The 19,385-nt window shown below is 38.9% G+C and overlaps 1 protein-coding gene across 4 annotated transcripts in view; it reads right to left on the bottom strand.

The window, feature by feature from the left end:
• Window positions 1-4,203: 4,203 nt before the first annotated feature.
• LOC106869033 (kelch-like protein 2) overlaps window positions 4,204-19,385 on the bottom strand; it is a 30,390-nt gene continuing 15,208 nt past the window's right edge. For all 4 annotated transcript variants that reach the window (XM_014914535.3, XM_052966849.2, XM_089350145.1 and 1 more), the window contains 7 exons: window positions 18,863-19,129; window positions 17,383-17,500; window positions 12,436-12,633; window positions 12,175-12,276; window positions 10,113-10,241; window positions 9,484-9,624; window positions 4,204-7,348 (listed from right to left, as the gene is read on the bottom strand). In XM_014914535.3, coding sequence (XP_014770021.1) covers window positions 7,173-7,348; window positions 9,484-9,624; window positions 10,113-10,241; window positions 12,175-12,276; window positions 12,436-12,633; window positions 17,383-17,500; window positions 18,863-19,129 — 1,131 coding nt within the window. In that variant the 3' untranslated portion in view covers window positions 4,204-7,172. The remainder of the gene's footprint in view (window positions 7,349-9,483; window positions 9,625-10,112; window positions 10,242-12,174; window positions 12,277-12,435; window positions 12,634-17,382; window positions 17,501-18,862; window positions 19,130-19,385) is intronic.

Below are 19,385 nucleotides of genomic sequence, written 5' to 3'. Positions count from 1 at the left end.
AACTGCTTAATTGGGTTCAGAAAGGATTTTGAGATTGCTACTTGGGTGTTAAGTACTGTGGGAAGAGACCCTGTGAGATCTTTGACAAAAGGTTGATGTCTGCTTTTATAGAATTAATTAGAGCAATTAAAGTCAAGAGCTCTGAGAAGTAAAATAATAATAATAATAATAATAATAATAATAAATACCCTGATGCAGTACCAGGCAGTGGCTCTCATGGCTTCTGATCTTAATTGATTGGAAGTGTTATCATGTACATTGTTTTGCCTTGGTATAAAAGATGGACTACAGCAAATATTCTGCTCAATACCACAGATTTGCTTTTCAGTTGTTTGACCTTAACCAGTTAAGCATGTCCTTTGGTGGCTAACGATATGTGCATCTCTGATCATGAGCAGAATAGTGGGGGAGCATCATAGCCATGTGTTCAGAAGAATTTTTGGGGGTTTAAATAATTCACCCCTGGAAACATGAGTGTTTCGTTTACCATCCTTAAGCAAACCTGCCTTTTGCTCTGAGAGAAAAAACCTTTTGTTATCAATGGAGGCAGAAGCATCCTGAACTTTCTCCAGCCTGTTCTTATCCTGTCTGCTATACTTTTGAGAACTTCCTGCACCACAGCTAATTTGGTCCCCTAAGAAATAGAAACTATTTACTACCTCTAAGCTTCCTTCTGGTTAATGGCGAGCATCTACTTCACATCAGTTCTGAATATTTATTATTTCTGTCACATACAAAGTCTACTTTCTCTTTTCACTACCACTCTTTTGTGTCCATAGTTTGCATCAAGTACACCATATGGAACTTCTACCTACACCTTTTCTACATATTGAGCAAGGTTTGTTTCCCTGATGGTAGTAGGGTCCTGATTGCTTTCTTACTGACTAAAGTTAAAACTCTAAGATTTTCAATTTTCCTTCCACATCTGGAATTTCTTTTCCAGTCTTACAACACATCCAGCTGTAAGAATGAGATCATCAACATAAATCAGTTGTCAAAGACATCCACTGTGAAACTCTTCTGTTATGGTTTGGAAGATTATGATAAATAGAAGGAAACTGAGCCCTGAGATCTGGGGGATCCCTAACTGCTCACTAAATTCGTCAATGTACTCATCGCTAACTCTCACCTTATTGACAGCAACCCACTGCACTGTACATGGCTTGTATGACTCTCACAAACCACTTGTCTACTCCTAGTTCCCCCAGGGACAACCAGATCATAGAGGCTGGTGGGGTCTCTGTCAGAGTTTTCTCCAGGTTGCTGACTGCTAAGTGCAGTGATTTACTCTTAGCTAAATACTTCTCCATCAGTTGACTAACAGCATCAGTGCTACTTCTAGCTGTACAGAACCAAACTGCGTCTTATCTTGGCCAGCTCTCTCCTTAACTGTTTCTCTAAGTTTCATGATCTGACTCAACAATTGTGTCATTACTTCTCTGAGGCATCTCCTTTACCCTTGTAACTGTTGACAATAATGCTGCCATACCAATCATTGTGTATGACACCTCTCTGTGCAACCTGATTAACTATGAGTAATTAGACCATATCCTACTCTGCCAGATATTTTAAGCATTTCAATGGTGATTCCTGATAGTCTAGGGACCTTCACAATCTTCATATCCTTAATTTCTTATCTCTCATACTGTTATTAACTAGGACAGTCGATCCCTCTTTTGGGTCCATATTGGAAAGACCCTCCTTCTCCTTAAACATTCTCCATGTTTAATAACCTCCCATAAATCTTTCTTTTCAGACTCATTTGGTGCAAACCTCCCATTATCCACCTGCACACATTTTTCACTCACATCTTGATTTTCTCTGATGAAGCCTTGCAGATTGGAACCACACCACCGGTTCTCATACAGCAGGTCAATGACAACTCTTGCTTTTTTCTTTTGCCCCCCCCCCCCCACCAAGTAAACCTGTCACACAACTTCTATTGTAGTTTCCTAGTAGAATTCTCTATTGCCCCACATTCTTGCAATCCTATCTCTTTGCTTTTATGGTTCTCTCTACCAAATTGTTCCACCACCATGTTGTCTTCAATCTGTCTGGAAGCTTCTACCAACCAGATTTGGTCTCTAATCCACAGCAGGTTGTCCTATTGGAACTTCCAATTGTCCTCTATGCTGTAAGTTTCTACCTCATCTTTCTCTTTCTTTTTAAATACTTTTCTAAATTTCCAACTGCTTGCCAGATCTTTAAGCTTCTATGTCCTCCTTTTCCAAATTGACTTCTGCTTTTGAGTCCACCTACCTTCAAATCTGAATTCCTTAGCAGTTAACTGTTGTTGGCTTGGACATTCTCCACCAATCATGAACAGCTGTTTGTTCATCTCATTTCCTACAGAGAATGAAGTCTGGCTTGTGCCCCCCCCCCCCCCCCCCGGCTGATAAGGAATCAGGGGGCTGGCTGCTTTTCTAAAGTTTGTGTTGCAGAATACCAAGTCATTATCCTCACAGAACTCCTGCAGCCTTGTCTCTTTTTATCTTGAGCCCAAACCTCCATACATGCTACAGACTCTGTGAGAGTGCTGTCCAGCTATGATGATAAGGTCATTACCATTTGTCATCAAGATAACAGAGTCAGTCTTTTGTTCATTTGTCATTCCAGATTGTGGAACATATGCAGAGATGCTATAGTTACATTAACTAAGACTAGTCTAAGCTTTATTGTTCCATTACATTGACTACCTCAATCGCTTTATCTATCTATTTCTCAAATGATATTTTTACTCCACCTACAACTTCACTACTGCCTACCCAGAACAAGTTATACCTTTATTTCTTGTCTGTGAGACATCAGGAAGAGGCTCCCTTCCATCTTACCTCTTGTACACATCATACTAGCATTTCAACAATCTCTCCAGACACATCTTTCATTGTGGCTGTTGTAAGGATGTGGACTTGATAAGACTGAGTGGGGAATATTGTTCACTTGAAATAGTTTGTGGCAACATTTGACAACTGGCAGCAGGCTCTTGCACCCATGTTCAAATATTTTTACTCACTGATTTACTATTAGTGATAACTAGACCACTGGAGTCAAGTATTCGTGAGAAAAGAAAAAGGGATCCTCCATCGAGACACCAAGAAGAGTCGACCTCCTCATCTCATTACACTAACCACAAACATGTATAACGAATTGCAGAAGGTCAGCTTGTATTTGATACTTTCTACCATCACTCTCTCAGAATATTTTTGCTCCCTTCTGGGTTCATCTTTGGCATTGCCCTCACTCCCATCACATTATCATGAGTGGAATGAACGTCATAAATTCATGGAGATTCTGTAATTTTATAGGCTAGAAAGCCAATCCACAAAAGTGCAGGTGCCACAATAACATGCACCCAACCCACTCTGGAAAGATGTTGATGATAAGAAGCGCTAACAGCAGGATAAAGCAAGCAAAATGGCATGAGATGAAGTCTTGTGATTTATCTAGGAGGTCAGTTTCTCGTATTGAGAGTGTGTCAATCTGTCCAACCCAAGTGAGCATAGAAAGCAGGCATAAAGTGATGATGATGATGATGATGATGAGGAGGAGGCTGTTGGTATTAGAAATAAACAAAGAATGCAAGGAAGCTGGTAAGAATAAAAGAGAGCGAGTGCAGTGTGGAACAGTCCTCTTGCCAGCCTGTTCTGCTTCAACGGAGAATAGAATGACACAAGTCTGAAGCGGAACCACAAAATACTTTTACTTATCAAGAGTTTGCTTGTTCAGTTTTGCTTTATGTTCATTTTACCAGAATAACATGGGTAAGATGAATATATTTTTGCAGCAACGTTTTAAAGTTGGATGCTCTTCCAGCCACTAACCTTTATCTGTTTATCAAATAAGGAATCTCATAATTCAAAATCATTGAAGACAAGAAACAAACCAATAATTTATTAACAAGAGAAATAACAATATCGCTTTCATAGGACGGACGGACGGACGGACGGACGGACGGACGGACGGACGGACGGACACTAGGCTTCTTTCAGTTTCTCAACCATATTCACTGACAAAATTAGTCACAGCTGTAGGACTGAACCCGAAACCATGAGGGTGGTAAGCAAGGTTCTTAAGCACACAGCCATGCCTGCATCTAAAGTGTAAATTTGCAGAGAGAGGTGGGGGTGGGGAGAGAGGTGGGGGTGGGGAGAGATGAGAGTTAAAAGCATTACTGAAGCATTGAATAACAAACAGAAGAATATATTTTAAGAACAATTCTTCACAGCCAATTTATTGTTACACAGAATCATTTTACAGAATGGTTTTCTCACAACCAATAACTGCAAGAAGGAAAAAAAAGTTTTAAAAAGAAATGCAGAATCGACTGAAAACAAAGCTTTCAATTAGACAGAATCATTTAGGTTTTCATTAAGGTTTTGTTTCATTGAAATATTTATAAAAAAAATGAGAGGTTTTCCTTGTCATTGAAGAAACCTCTCTCCTCCTCCTTTCAGGAGATCCTCTACATTTTGCACCAATAAATACATTACAGGACCAACATGCACAAAGAACAATTAATTGGGTTTAATTAAAATTTAATTTTTTAACTGAAAAATAAAGAAAAAGGAATGTAAAAGAGAACTGAAGGTTGTTGGAGAAATATTTCTAAACTATTTTGTTTTTTTATTATTCAATGAACTTTTTACTATTTGTTGTTGTTGTTTAACCCTTGGTCATTCCTGATTAAAACAGGAGTTTCCACCCATGACCATCCAGTCTTTTTGTATATCTATGCCCACATTGTCCAATGTCTGACTTGAGTGGATTTCGTAACTATTTCTAGCAGGGTCTGCAACCACATAGAGGTGGCAGAGGTAAAAAAAAAAGATAGTTTTCTTAACAATTCTGAAATAATTTTATTCTAATGAATTTAGCATGTTTTAAAGACTAGATTCACCATTTGATGGAAAAGTCCAAAATGTTAATCTATGGTAACAGGTGTGTGTGAATTACTGGATCTACACACCTCAGATATGTAACGTGTGTGTGTGTGTGTGTGTATGTGTGTAGCTGCACTTGTAATAATAATTATATCACTTAATCTCACTACACATTATTTCCCCAAGTTAAGATAATTTTTTTTTAAATTAATAAAAATAGGTTTTAAATTTAATTCATCAAAACCAGGGAACTGAAGCTCTTTTGTCAGAATAATTCTGTTGAAGTGCACCGTCTTTGTTTCAATTCATTTTGATAATAATGAAGAATTTAGTGAAACAATTTTGCCATTATTAAGCTGGTGTGTGAAACATAAATTAAAATGAAGTTTTGATGGAAGAAGGTTATGATTTAGTTCCATTTTAAAACAGGGAGTTTGTATTGTAGAAGGACAGGAACAGTCTAAGGCTGGAACCAAAAGGATTTATGGAGTTGCAATGATAAAAGTCAAAGAAACAACTGAACCATTTTGTTGTTATGAAGAAAAGAAAAGAAATTCAAATGAGTTGTTGGTCAGAACATAACTGATGAGTTGAAAAGGAATATCATTGTTGGAGATTTGAAAAAAAGACAATCAATGGAGACTGAGGATGGTGAGTCAGATTGCAGCAGATGTCTATGATTGGACGGGGGGGGGGGGGGAGATGAATAACAGGCACCCAAACCTTCTAATATTAGACGAGTCTCTACTGTAAAACCTTGCAGCAGTTGGTAGGTTTTTGTCTAGTTTTACAGACGGGGTCCATAATAGATTGAAAATCTGGAGGGTGTGTGTGTGGTGGTGGTGGTGTTAAGGGGAGGGGGTAGTTATGAATAATTAAAATGATTTCAAATGTTGGCACAAGGCCAGCAAATTTAGGAAGAGGGGTGAAGTCGATTCCATCGATTCCAGGGATCAACTGTTCCTTATTTTATCGATTCTGAAAGGATGAAAGGTAAAGTCAACTTTGGCGGAGTCTGAATGCAGAATGTAAAGTTGGAAGAAAGGTTGCAAAGCATTTGGCCCAAAAGAGCTGATGGTTCTGCCAGCTTGCAACCTTAATATCAAAATAATACAGCTGAAGTCTAAGTAGCTCTTTAAGGATGTTTACATCAGAGTATTTAAGTAATTACTAATTACACAGCCCAATTATTTATACACAAATGTCAAATGTGCAAAAGAGAAACATCGTATTCAACGACTCAGGGATAACCAGACACCAACGTTGGAAACACAAAGTGTCAACGCTCTCATTAACGATTCCTGAAATCCCAGAGTTTAACAAGGATTCCGTGTTTCGTTTTACATAGTCTTTTGTGTTCGTTAATAGTTCAAATATAGTTTTCCCTCCAGACCAAAGAAAATAACAAACAGTGGCATAGCAAAAGAGACCAAAAACCCAGAAAAGGAGAAAAAAAAAACTAAATTAACAACAATAACGTCATACAAAAGAGACAACGAAGGTCGTTTAGGAACACGAATCTGAAACCATTCCAATGGAACAAAAAAAAAGATTATTTTAGTTTCCACTCTGGCAATTCTTAATGAAAGAAGATTATTAAAGGATAATAGTGATGATGATGATGGTGATGATATACCAAACTGGACTTTATTTGAGAAATTTCTGAAATTTATTTCTTTTTATTAAAACAGAAAATGCATAGAATTTAAGTCATTAGTTTTTATACTGAGGATGATGATGATGATAACGATGATGATGATCATAAATAAATTATCATAGATTATAATTGCACAAACATTTTTTTATAAAAATAAATTCACATTTCATTTCTTTTTTCTTCTTGATCTTTTTTACATTTTTTATCCCTCAAGACGGACCCAGGAGGAATTGACAGGAAACCAGACCCTTTTAGGGGTTGTCACCGTTGACAGACAAAGATAAAAACAAAGACAAACATTACTTTTGTGATGCTTTCCTGACTGTGTATATGTGTGTATGTATATATATATATACACACACACACACGTCTGTGTCTACAGACCTATACATACACACATATGTATAAATGAGATTATCTGGCAGATTTTCAGAGTTCTTTACTCAAGTAATTTGCAGGTGTGTGTGTGTGTATTTGTCACTCAACAGTTGTAAATAGTGGTCAGCAATGGACAGAATTTCTCACTCACTGCATCATTTCTGAATATTCTTCATTCATTTGTCACCAGGATATTTCAAAGTTTATAGTTTTTTTTTTCTGTAAAAGACATGTTTTCGTTAAGCGATGACGGTCTGTTATGTGATAGGCTTATCAATCACAACAACCCCTGCATAACTTCGTCCTGTTACCATACATGAAGGCAATAAGGTCCATTTATTGAGTTTGGCATCGTAGCACTCAATAGAGCCCAGATTTGAAGAGCCATCATCTCCTCCAATCACATACAAAAGACCTTCATTTGTCACAACTCCTGAAAAACAAACAAACAAACACATATATAAAGAGAGAAAATATTAACTGATTAATTTCATTGCAGTATATTACTGGTATCTATTTTATATATATCTAAATAAACCCTGCATGAAGCAGTGCACTAAATTCCTGATCTAGTTTTTTTAGTTAACGGATCAGTTCTGCTTTAGTTCCCTCCCTCATTCTTGGTGATACCATTGTTTACATGGTCAGTATTGGTTAGATGCTAGTGCAATCTCAAGTGAACACTGATCTCTCTTTCTGCAACACTAAATAGAAATGGCAGCAAAAGATTGGTTCCTGGATTTCATGTACTGATCTTTCTTCAGTTTGACTGGACAATCTGATAACAGAGTTGAAAATCATGTCTTGAAAGTATTTCTTGAGGAATGGCACCATAGATATTAAGACTGAAATTACATAATAATCTGAAAGACCAAAGTCATGTTCACCAGGCAGGCTATAGTAGTGCTCGGGTCACCATAAACAGCAAGACCATAGAAGGAGACATCTAGAGATAATTATAAATCAATCTTTACAAACAATGATTCCCAGGCATTGAAGCATTTTTATGGGTGCCACACACAAGACTCTCAGTCTTTGAGTCACCATAGGGACATGAGTCAGTGGTCGTAGGGATTAGGCAGTGAATATTTGTCAAATACTTGAATGGCTCTTTGGGAAAGAATAGGCTTAGATATTTGAGAATACAGGAGCAAAATTGTCACACAGATATGAGAAGTACGAAGAGTGCAGAAAGGTAAGTAATTATTCACTTAATTAGGCAGAGATCAGATGATTGAAAGAGGGACTAGATTTAGATTGGGTTTCCAAAGTGGCCAAGAAGGAAGGTGCGAATTGGTGCAGACAGTTCAGAATGGTCAACATAGTATTTCTTGATGTGACAATCTTAGAATAGTCACATTGAGGTTTAGCAAGTTCAGTGAGGAGAGAAGTCCCACAAGTGTTTCAGTTTCCACCAGTTAGAATCCAAGACAAAACACGTTACTTTGCTGCCAAAATGTTACCAAATTCTCCCCAACAATTCAAACACAAATCCTTGTTTAATGTCCACTTCTCCATGCTTGCATTGGTTGAGTTGGATGGAAGTGGTTGAGGCAAGTTTTCTATGGCTGGGTGCCCTTGCCATTTCTGTTGTCAACCCTCACCTGTTTCCAAGTGAAGCAAGATTTCCCCCATGGCTGCTTGTATGATTGTGACACACTCTCTCTCTCTGTAAGTATATATACATAAATACACACATACATACATATATATATATATGGGGCCGCATGGAGGCAATGACCAAGACCCTTGGCATTATGTTGTGCTTGAATAAAAGACCCATCAAGCCAAGTAAAATCGAGATCAATGGCAGATACTTGTGTCATGCAAATAACACCCATTGCACTCTTGGAGTGGTTGGCGTTAGGAAGGGCATCCACCTGTAGAGACCATGCCAAATCAGACTGGAGTCTGGGGCAGCCTTCCAACTTTGGTCAAACTGTCCAATCCATGCCAGCATGGACAACGGATGCTAAATGATGATGATGATACACTACATGAGCTTCTTTCAGTTTCCATCTACCAAATCCTCTCATGAAGCATTGGTCAGCCCAAGGCCGCAGCAGAAAACACTTGCTTGAGTTGCCAAGCAGTAAGAGTGAACTCGAAAACCATCATCATCATCTAGTGTGTGACCTCCCTACTGGAATGGGTTGAATGGTTTGCCAAGACCTGGCAGGTCAGAGGATTGCATTGAGTCCCAATCTCTGCTTAGGCATGGTTTCCATGATGGTTGCCTTTCCTAATGCCAACCACTTGGCAGCGTGTGCTGGGTGCTTGTTTTCTTGACATCACCAATAATGAAGTTGCCAAGTAATTCAAAAGAGCCCTTATTTCAGGGGGCGACTGAGGGGCACGAGGATGATGGAGGGACAGAGGAACAAGTGTTTATGCCAGGTGTGGTGGGGAAAGAAGATGATGGAGGGATAGGAATGAGTGTCTTGTTGAAGAGGAGATACATGGTTACACGAACAGGAAAAGGGAAGAAAATGGTGGTTGATGATGTGTCAGGATATGGGAAACAAAAAAATATTTACAGTTAAAATAACAATTTTGTGTTTAACATACCAGCATTTCTACGACAAAAATGCATGTCTGCCACTAAACTCCACGTATTGGTTTGTGGGTTGTAAACTTCTACACTTTTGCGTACAAGGGGTCCATCGTGACCCCCAACTGCATATAATAAACCATCTACAACTCCTACACCTAAAAAAAAAAAAGAAAAAGAAATGAAGAAAATCACATTTAAAAACACAAAATTATTCTGGAACAAATCATTTTATTAAGTCATGGGAATATTTTGTCAGGACTGGAAACAAAATTTAAAACTGCATCAAACTCTAACAATTTATTGATGAAATTTACAATGAAATAGAAATTAATTTAGTTGGAAGAAGGAAAATTGACAATCTGGTTTAGTTACAAATCAGTCAATTAAATGTTGCACAAAACTGTTTATGTTATAAAAAATCTAGAAACTTTAAGTGACATGAAGTAAATTGTTTTTAACAGTGGAAGAGAATAAAGTTATAAATAACAGAATATAGATTATTGGATTTGAAAAGAACCCTTTGACTTTTTCTCCCTCCAAGTTGAACCGAATATTCTTCTACATTCTATTATTTGCAGGTTTTTCTGCTTCAAGTTTCACTGTTAAAAAGAATCCATTTGTTGTCCAAAGACATTCTGCTTACCAGCTCCGCTTCTTCTGCAAGACATTTCTGCAGCAGGGTGCCAACAGTTTGCTTCCGGGTCAAAATATTCCACTGTACTTAAACATTGTCTGGAACAACCATCATACCCTCCGACTGCGTAAAGGAAACCTGCCACAAAAGAACCAAAACATTAAGAAACAGAAGTAAAACCGAGAGAGACACAAAAGGAAAACAACAGTATCGGATTATTAAGAACATGGTTTGAGAATGTTTCTTCAACAGATGTGCAAGAGAGACGATTGCGCTGGTTTGGACATGTGGTGAGAATGAATGAGGATAGCTGCATGAAAAAGTGCCACTCCCTAACAGTTGAGGGAACCCGTGGAAGAGGTAGGCCCAGGAAGACCTGGGCTGAGGTGGTGAGGCAAGACCTTCGAACATTGGACCTCACCGAGGCGATGACTACTGACCGAGACCTTTGGAAATGTGCTATGCGTGAGAAGACCCGGCAAGCCAAGTGAGATCGTTGCCAGTGCCCCTGGACTGGCTCTTGTGCGGGTGGCACATAAAAGACACCATTTCGAGCGTGGCCGTTTTCGTGCGGGTGACACGTAAAAGCACCCACTACACTCTCTGAGTGGTTGGCGTTAGGAAGGGCATCCAGCTGTAGAAACTCTGCCAAATTAGATTGGAGCCTGGTGTAGCCATCCGGTTGCACCAGTCCTCAGTCAAATCGTCCAACCCATGCTAGCATGGAAAGCGGACGTTAAACGATGATGATGATGATGAAGAACTGGCAAAACAAAAACAGAGAAACAGTTAGCGAGGGAGAAAAGGAGATTTTAAAGCAAAAACTAACACAGAATGACTGATTTCTTTAACACACACACAAGGGAAATTCTCAGCTAATCTTTCTACATTGTGATGGGGATGAGTGAATATACATCGGCAATGGAAATCTTTCAACTAGCACAAAGCCACACTCCTTTAATACTACTCCCTACTCCCAGTTGAAGGGATTTTTGTGTTGTAAGGTACTCGCTGACCCTGTTGGTGCTGGTGCAATGTAAAAAGCACTCAGTACACTCTGTAAAGTGGTTGGTGTTAAGAAGGGCATCCAGCCATAGAAACCATACCAAAACCAATGCCTGGAGCCTGGTGCAACCCTCTGGCTTGACGACAATTCCTAGTCAAACCCTCCAACCCATTCCAGCATGGAAAACGGATGTTAAATGATGGATGAATGGAAAAACACCAAGAACAGAATATATTTAAAGAGCAGGGGACATTTATAAAGATGTAAAGGGATTTAACTGGTCTAAATCATTTAATCTGTATGAGGTCTTTGTCATGCTGGAGCATTTAATGAGATATTTCATATTCCTCCATCAATAAGGATTTTACAATTTGATGTGTGACTGTGTGGTTGATATAGGTGTAAGCGTGGTTGTGTGTGGTCACAAACCCATATGATCTTGGGTTCAGTCAGTACCAGGGGCAGGTGTCTCCAACTATAGCCATGGGGCAAACCTTGAGAGTGGATCGGGGAGACAAAAAGTGAAAGAATAGTGTTAATAGTGTGATGCAGGGGTAATTAATGGTAAAAATAATTGGTACAAGGCCACAAATGTTAGAGGAGAGGATTGTTGATAATTGGTATATTACTGGTACTTAGTTTGGCAATCTAAGATGATAGCAAAAACCAAAGTTAATCCAGAAGATATTTGAATGGAGAATAAAAAGGGAGACAACTAGATAATGCAAGGTATTTTTGGTTGGCAGTGTACGGCTATCATGACGGGAAGGAAATTGCCAAGGGATGCCATCTGCACGAAAAATAAAAATTAAGTTAGGGACGTCATAATGTAATAGGGAGAAACAATTTAATTACGGAAAGGCAGTCATGATGATGATGATGATGATAATGAAACAGATGCCCCATTTCTTGGTAGCAAGATTTGAATTTTAAAAAAATGCAACTAAATACAGAAAGTCCTTTGCCGAATTTTGCAGTCCCTGTGTCTTAGCAACCCTCTACAGTTTCAGAAGCTTGGACCAAGACGACGACGATGATGATGATGAAGATAATAATAATAATCACCTCCCACGACTCCTACTCCAACGCTGCTTCTTCGGATACTCATTGGTGCAACTGATTTCCACAGGCCTGTCTTTACATCATAACATTCAGCACCATCAAGTCCTGGGATGAGCAAAAAAAAAAAAAAAAGAAAAAAAAAACAATTGAAAACAAAAAAGACTTTTTAAAGCAAAAAGTGAAATAATTTCAAAGGGAAAGATGGCAAAATAAAGGATAACAGTGGATTAGAGATTATTATATTTTTTTAAAGTATTTTCTTACCTGACGAACCATCGAAGCCACCAACTGCGTAGATGAGATCATTTAGTAAGGCAACTCCTAATGTACTTCGACGGGCTTTCATACTCTGACATGTGATCCAGACGTCTTTGACAGGGTCGTAGGCATCGACTGTCCGTACTCTCAGTGAACCACTGAAGCCACCCACAACATAAACCAAACCATTAACAACAGCCACACCTGAAAGATGCAAATTTATTTTTACTTAAATTAAAAAGTAATTTTCTCAGGTGACTGAACCCTTTAGCATTCACATTACTCCATCAAATATAATGCTTTCTTGTTTTTAAAATAACAATGTGGGTTAAGTGTGTGAAGTTAGATCTGGCCAGTTTAAACATTAATCAGGTAGAGTATTCAGGCCAGATATAGTTTCAATGCTAAAGGGTTCAATCTACAGAATTGTAATGGAGCCATCTGAGTTCAAATTTGGTGTAGATTCACTTTTAAGAAATTTTTGATATTTGCAAATAAACAGTTGGTGTAAATATTCTTTCACATTTGTCTGTCTTTCTCAACTATAAAGTGTGTCTCCTTGTTGAATGAGGGAAACCTCGTTCACTTGAGCAACTTACTTCCATTATTTTCGATGTTTTGGAGAGAAAGAAAGAAAAGAATCTGTCAAATATATAACTGCAAAAGTAATTCCCAAACCAAGAAAGTGATAGCAGACTGTCTCAGAATGTTGATAGGGTCCTTTTTGATATCATCCAGCCTGAGGTTAATGCTGGCTCTGTGGTACAAACTTTCTGTTTTAAAGTGATTTCAATTACAACCTTTCATTAGAATTCCATGTTAATTTATGTTCCTAACACCAGATAATTAATGAAAAAGCTACTTTACTAAATTCTTTGTTATATTAAAAAATAACTGAAATAATGGCAGTGTGCCTCAACAGAAATGTGGAAACAAAAGGGCGAAAAAATACCAACTCTAAGGCAAAAATCTAAAAGCTTCATTTTATTTTTCAGGTTTGTTAATAAAAATATCTATTGTGGATCTTTACATGAAATTAATCATTTGGAAATAATACAATGCCATGTAACTCTTACAGAAGCACATCATATATATCATCATCATCATCATCGTTTAACGTCCGCTTTCCATGCTAGCATGGGTTGGACGATTTGACTGAGGACTGGTGAAACCGGATGGCAACACCAGGCTCCAGTCTAATTTGGCAGAGTTTCTACAGCTGGATGCCCTTCCTAATGCCAACCACTCAGAGAGTGTAGTGGGTGCTTTTACGTGTCACCCGCACGAAAACGGCCACGCTCGAAATGGTGTCTTTTATGTGCCACCCGCACAAGCCAGTCCAGGGGCACTGGCAACGATCTCGCTCGAAAATCCTTTTACTCTGAGTGAGAGTCCCTTTGTCGCCAGCAGGGGTAAGAGCTCTCTAAACTTTGCCCAGGCTATTCTTATTCTAGCAGCTACACTTTCAGCGCACCCACCCCCACTACTAACTTGGTCGCCCAGATAGCGGAAGCTATCGACTACCTCTAGTTTTTCACCCTGGAATGAGATAGAAGTTGTTTCCTGTTTGTTTACAGTGTTTATTGCACCTGAACATCTGCCACAAACAAAAACTAACTTGCTAGTTAACCTGCCTTTGATGTTGCTGCACCTCTTATGTGTCCATAGCTTGCACTGGGTACATCTTATAGAGTTACTACCTACTCCTTTTCTACATACTGAGCAGGGCCATCTGCTTGAAGGGGTTTGTGTTTTATCTACCTTCCTACTTATTAGGATTTTGGTTTTAGCTAGGTTGACTCTAAGGCCCTTCAATTCTAGACCTTGCTTCCACACCTGAAACTTCTCCTCTAGTTCTGATAGTGACTCCGCAATTAGGGCAAGGTCATCAGCATAGAGGAGCTCCCAGGGGCAACCTGTCTTGAACTCCTCTGTGATTGCCTGGAGGACTATGATAAATAAGAGGGGGCTGAGGACGGAACCTTGGTGGACCCCTACCTCTACCCGGAATTCATTGCTGTACTCATTTCCAACCCTCACCTTACTGGCAGCATCTCTGTACATGGCTCGCACAGCTCTCACTAACCATTCTTCTATCCCAAGTTTCCTCATTGACCACCAGATAAGGGATCGGGGGACCCTGTCAAAGGCTTTCTCCATGTCAACGAAAGCCAGGTACAGAGGTTTATCCTTAGCTAGGTATTTCTCCTGCAACTGTCTCACTAGAAATAAGGCATCAGTAGTGCTTTTACCTGGCACGAACCCAAACTGCATCTCATCTAAATTGATTCGCTCCCTAATTAGTTGGGCTATGACCCTCTCCGTAACTTTCATAACCTGATCTAACAGCTTGATGCCTCTGTAATTATTTGTATCTAAAGCGTCACCTTTACCTTTGTAGCAGTTGACTATGGTGCTGCTACACCAGTCATTGGGTATGACTCCTTCGTGTATCACCTGGTTCGTAATACGGGTGACTAGGCTATAGCCAACACTGCCAGATATTTTGAGCATCTCTGCAGTGATTCCTGATGGGCCGGGGGCTTTCCCGGTCTTCATACTCTTAATTGCTTTATCTACCCTGGTACTATCAACTCGGATAGCTGGTCCCTCTATTGGGTCGACATACGGCAGGCTCTCTTTCTCCCATTCATTCTCTTTATTAAGCAATCTATTGTAGTGGCATCTCCAGACCTCTTTCTTTGCATCCTCATTTAATGCAAGCGTACCATCATCCATGCGAACACATTTCTCTCCTACAACATCACTATTCTCTCTCCTACACTGTCTTGCAACACGAAATACCTCGAGTCTTTGGTCCTCACGGCGCAGAACATTGGCAAATCTTTCCTTATCTGCTTCCCCTCTGGCTAAATAAACCTGTCGCCTAGCCTCCCTTCTGGCACATTGGTACAATTCCCTGCTACCACCGTTCTTCCAGTCCTTCCAAGCCTGTTTCTTTTGTCTAATAGCCCTGTCTACCTCCTTGTTCCACCACCACGTTACTCTGGGTCGGGAGGGGACCTTACACCACCCACAAATCTGGTCGGTGGCTTTCAACAGGTTGTCCCGCAGAAATCTCCAATTGTCTTCCACGTTGTATGATGCTATATCCCCTTCTATTTCGTTAAATGCTTCAAGTAACTTGTCTCTAAGTCTCTGTCCGTTTGCAGGGTCTTTAAGCTTCCACACCCTTCTCCTCCAAGCCTGTCTAATTCTGGGCACCCATTTTGCCTTGATCCCAAAGTCGCTAACTACTAATCTATGTTGTGGGGTACATTCTTCGCCAGGGTAGGTTTTGGCATTTATAAGCCGCCCTCTTTCCCTATTTCTGGCGAGGATGTAGTCGATTTGGCTAGAGTGTCTGCCGGAGCGGTAGGTGACTAGGTGACTGGCAGGTTTCCTGAAGTTGGTATTGCAGACCATAAGATCGGTTGCATCACAGAACTCCAGCAGTCTGGTTCCCTCCTCGTTGCGGGAACTGAAGCCATAGCCTCCATGTATATATATATATATATATATATATATATATATATTTATCTTCTATTATATAAATTGGACATGGGCGATCGTTGTATCCTTTCTTGTCTTGAGGTTCACAGCCAAACGGCTGGGTGGATTCGCGTGAAAAATGGCACACATGTGGAGACGGGTGCATAGATTGGAATGTGATTTGTAATTTTTTCCTAGCCCCCATAGTTACCGAGAAAATTGATTAAAACTTTTTCTAATGGAATTCCTTTGTTTGTTCCGCCATTAAAACAACCAGTTGCTCACACAGCCAGCATATACCACTTCGCTATCAACAAGGGGAGTACAGGATGACAGTTGGCCAAGACTTTCGCTATGCTGTCTCTCTTCTTTCACCTCTTTGTGGGGTTAATAATCTGAATCTTTAGTTACAGTTTCTCATTCAAACTACATAACAGGCAGAATTGTCGGATTAAGACAGTAGGGTGTTTTGAGGGAGATTTGGCTGCTATTTCTACCAGGTCTAGCTACCATGTAGAGGTCTGAACTTAATTTTCATTCACATATTTGCATTTCAAAAATTTAACATAATCAACTATCGTAAAAATTTTATACAATGAATTCACATTTTCTATGTATGTGTGTGTACCTTAAAAGATGTCAATCATCATGACACACATCTTCACTCACTCACTCTATCTCTCTTTCTCTCTCACATACACACGCACACACACACGTCCATTTCATATATCTTCTTTCAATTTCTGCTCTCTGCAAATAAAATTTTTACGGATACAACTGCTTACAAAAATAGGAATTAATGTATAATTTTTTCTATGTTCATAATTAAATCAATCTTTTAATGATTAGACAGAGGTCCAATAGATTAGCTCTCAGAAACAGACTACGAACAAATTCGTTCTTCACAACTCCTGAAGCTGTTTTCTGACAACTAGGGGGGAGTCAGGAAATTTGTTCAACTAAAGGCAGTGCTCCAGCATGGCTGCAGCCAAATGACTGAAACAAGTAAAAGAATAAAAGAGCATATATATATATATATATATATATATATATATATGAGTACCATTTCAGAAGGATTGTGGAAATATCCTCCAACCACTTCCCTCCCTCTCTTATTTTTCACAAATGTTTCTCTGCTCTCAACAATCCTACATGTTTATTCCTGTAATTGTTCTTAGATGACATGTCCAAAGTAGCTAAGTTAAGTTGCCAAAGACACTGGATACCCCAACACCTGTATTAAATTAATCAGGTGTAAAAGTAATTTGACACACAGACAATCCTTAACTCAATCATGTTGTATTTAGTGTTGAGCTGCTGTACAGAGTGGAAAGCCACCACTAAAATGTAAAGGTTGTCGGATAATTACGTGAATAGAAAAGCAAAGCAATACTTGTGAGGGAGGAGGAAATAAAAGGATAAAATACATTAAAACAAAATAATAAAAAGTTTTTTTTTTACCACAACGACACCGACGGATAGGCATCTCGGCCAACTGATACCAACGTTCTTCTTTAAAATCATAACATTCTACACTTTTTATTGCTTTTGGTGCCTGTCCTCCAAGAACCAGTAACACCTGAAACAAACCAATTAAGTAAGATGCAGTGGAATCAGAGATGACAAACAAACAAACAAACAAGCAATCACTTGAGTTTCACAAAGGAATTTTATGAGAAAAAGAGAAAAACAAAAAAGTAAAATTTAAACAATCCAAAAATATTGGTCAGATTTTGATAATTTGTAGCGTTTGATGTTTTGAAGTCTGAGAGAAAAAAGACTGGTCATAACTTAAAGAGATATTCTAAGATTTGTCACAGTGTTAACACCAGCTTAATAATGATAAAAGTTAATTCACTAAATTCTTCAATATTTTCCAAATTAAGTGAGATGAAGGCAGTGCATTTCAACAGAAATATGGCAGTGAAACGGTTACAGGAACAATCATCGAAAAGTTATTTCATAGTCATCTGTTTTCTCTTTTTTTTTTTCACATAGGTTTAATTTGGAGGAAGAAGTAGTTGAAATGATTTTAAATAAAGACCAGAATACGATAAAATAGCTTCTTGGAAGAAGTCTTAAATGGTTACAGAATTCATCTAGGAATGTACCTAAGTCTACTAGTAACTATATCGCTACCAAAAACAATTAGTAAAAGCATAAGAAATACTACCAGGTCACATTCATTTGAGAGTAACGAACATAGTATTTTTGTTGTGATTAGACAATGTAATTAAGACACCAAAACTGATGGTAAGAATATATTGCTAAGACGAAGACTCACTGAACTTCACAAAGAAATCCTCTAGATTTTTCCCTTGCCTACATCTACAGCGCCAGTCAATCCACGCTAACATTACTTCACCATCAACGACAATTATTAACTATTAGAATGGTTGAGAGTTTTAAAACTTGTTATAGCTGTTGCTCATCACACTGGAATCAGATATCCAGCATTCAAGCCACAACATCTCACTACAATCTATGGAAGAACTGGTTTCTGCTTAGATTCCAGTCTGTGCTTTCAAGTCCCTTGGGGGAGTGTCTCCTGCAACAGCCCTGGATCAACCAAAGCCTTGTGAGTGGAACTGGTAGACAGAAACTGAAGGAAGCTTGTTGTGTGTGTGTGTGTGAGCCCTTGTCGTGATATCATGTGACAAATGTAAATGATGTCATCACACAAGAAGGAGTTCTATGTTTCTAGTCTTTCGTGCAAAAAGCCATGGTGAAAGTATTGTCTTGCTTGGAAACCGGTGAAGGATGGTGACAAGGAGAGTGTTTGGCTGCAGAAAATCTGCTGCAACAAATTCTGCCTGACTTATGCAAGAATGGATTAGTGGATCTTCAACAGCGGCAACAATGATGATGATGATGTCACCACTGCCACCAAACATTCAGATTTATTATTATGCAAGAAAAAAGGTAAGAATTCAAGTGGTACCTTTGGCAATCCAATTGGAGTTCTTGGTAAAGTCCTTGGTGTCTTAAAAAGTGCTTTCTGTTCTGCTTTGAGGAGGTGGTACTTCATGGCTTCAATTAAAAGATCTTTACATTGTGTGTTGGATTTAATCATAGGTTCGCATTCAACTCGCTGCACGAGAAACTCTTGAGACATCAATGGTAAACGAACGTGTTCCATCAGTTCAGCAATGCTAAGTTGTCGATTTTCTGTATCATGTTCGATCCAAGACAGGACAGCCTCAAACACCTGTGGACAAACAACAAAAATATTGCCAGAATTCTTTCTCTTTTTATCAAAGAAATTTAAACAATTAACTTTGGAGTTCAAAATCATCACAAATATTTCACTTAATTATTTCATATTCACATGGCTGTGAATAATAAGAAGCTTGCTTCCCAATCACATGGTTTAGGGTTCAGTCCTACTGTGTGTCTTCTACTATAGCCCTGGGCTGAATTAATGTCTTCTTAGTTATTTTGGTAGATGGATAATGCAAGTGTGT

Source organism: Octopus bimaculoides, chromosome 4 (assembly GCF_046866305.1).
Source record: "Octopus bimaculoides isolate indiv1 chromosome 4, ASM4686630v1, whole genome shotgun sequence".
Taxonomy (NCBI): Eukaryota; Metazoa; Mollusca; class Cephalopoda; order Octopoda; family Octopodidae; genus Octopus; species Octopus bimaculoides.
The sequence above is the reverse complement of the archived record's forward strand: the minus strand, read 5'-3'. Positions and strand labels throughout refer to the sequence as shown.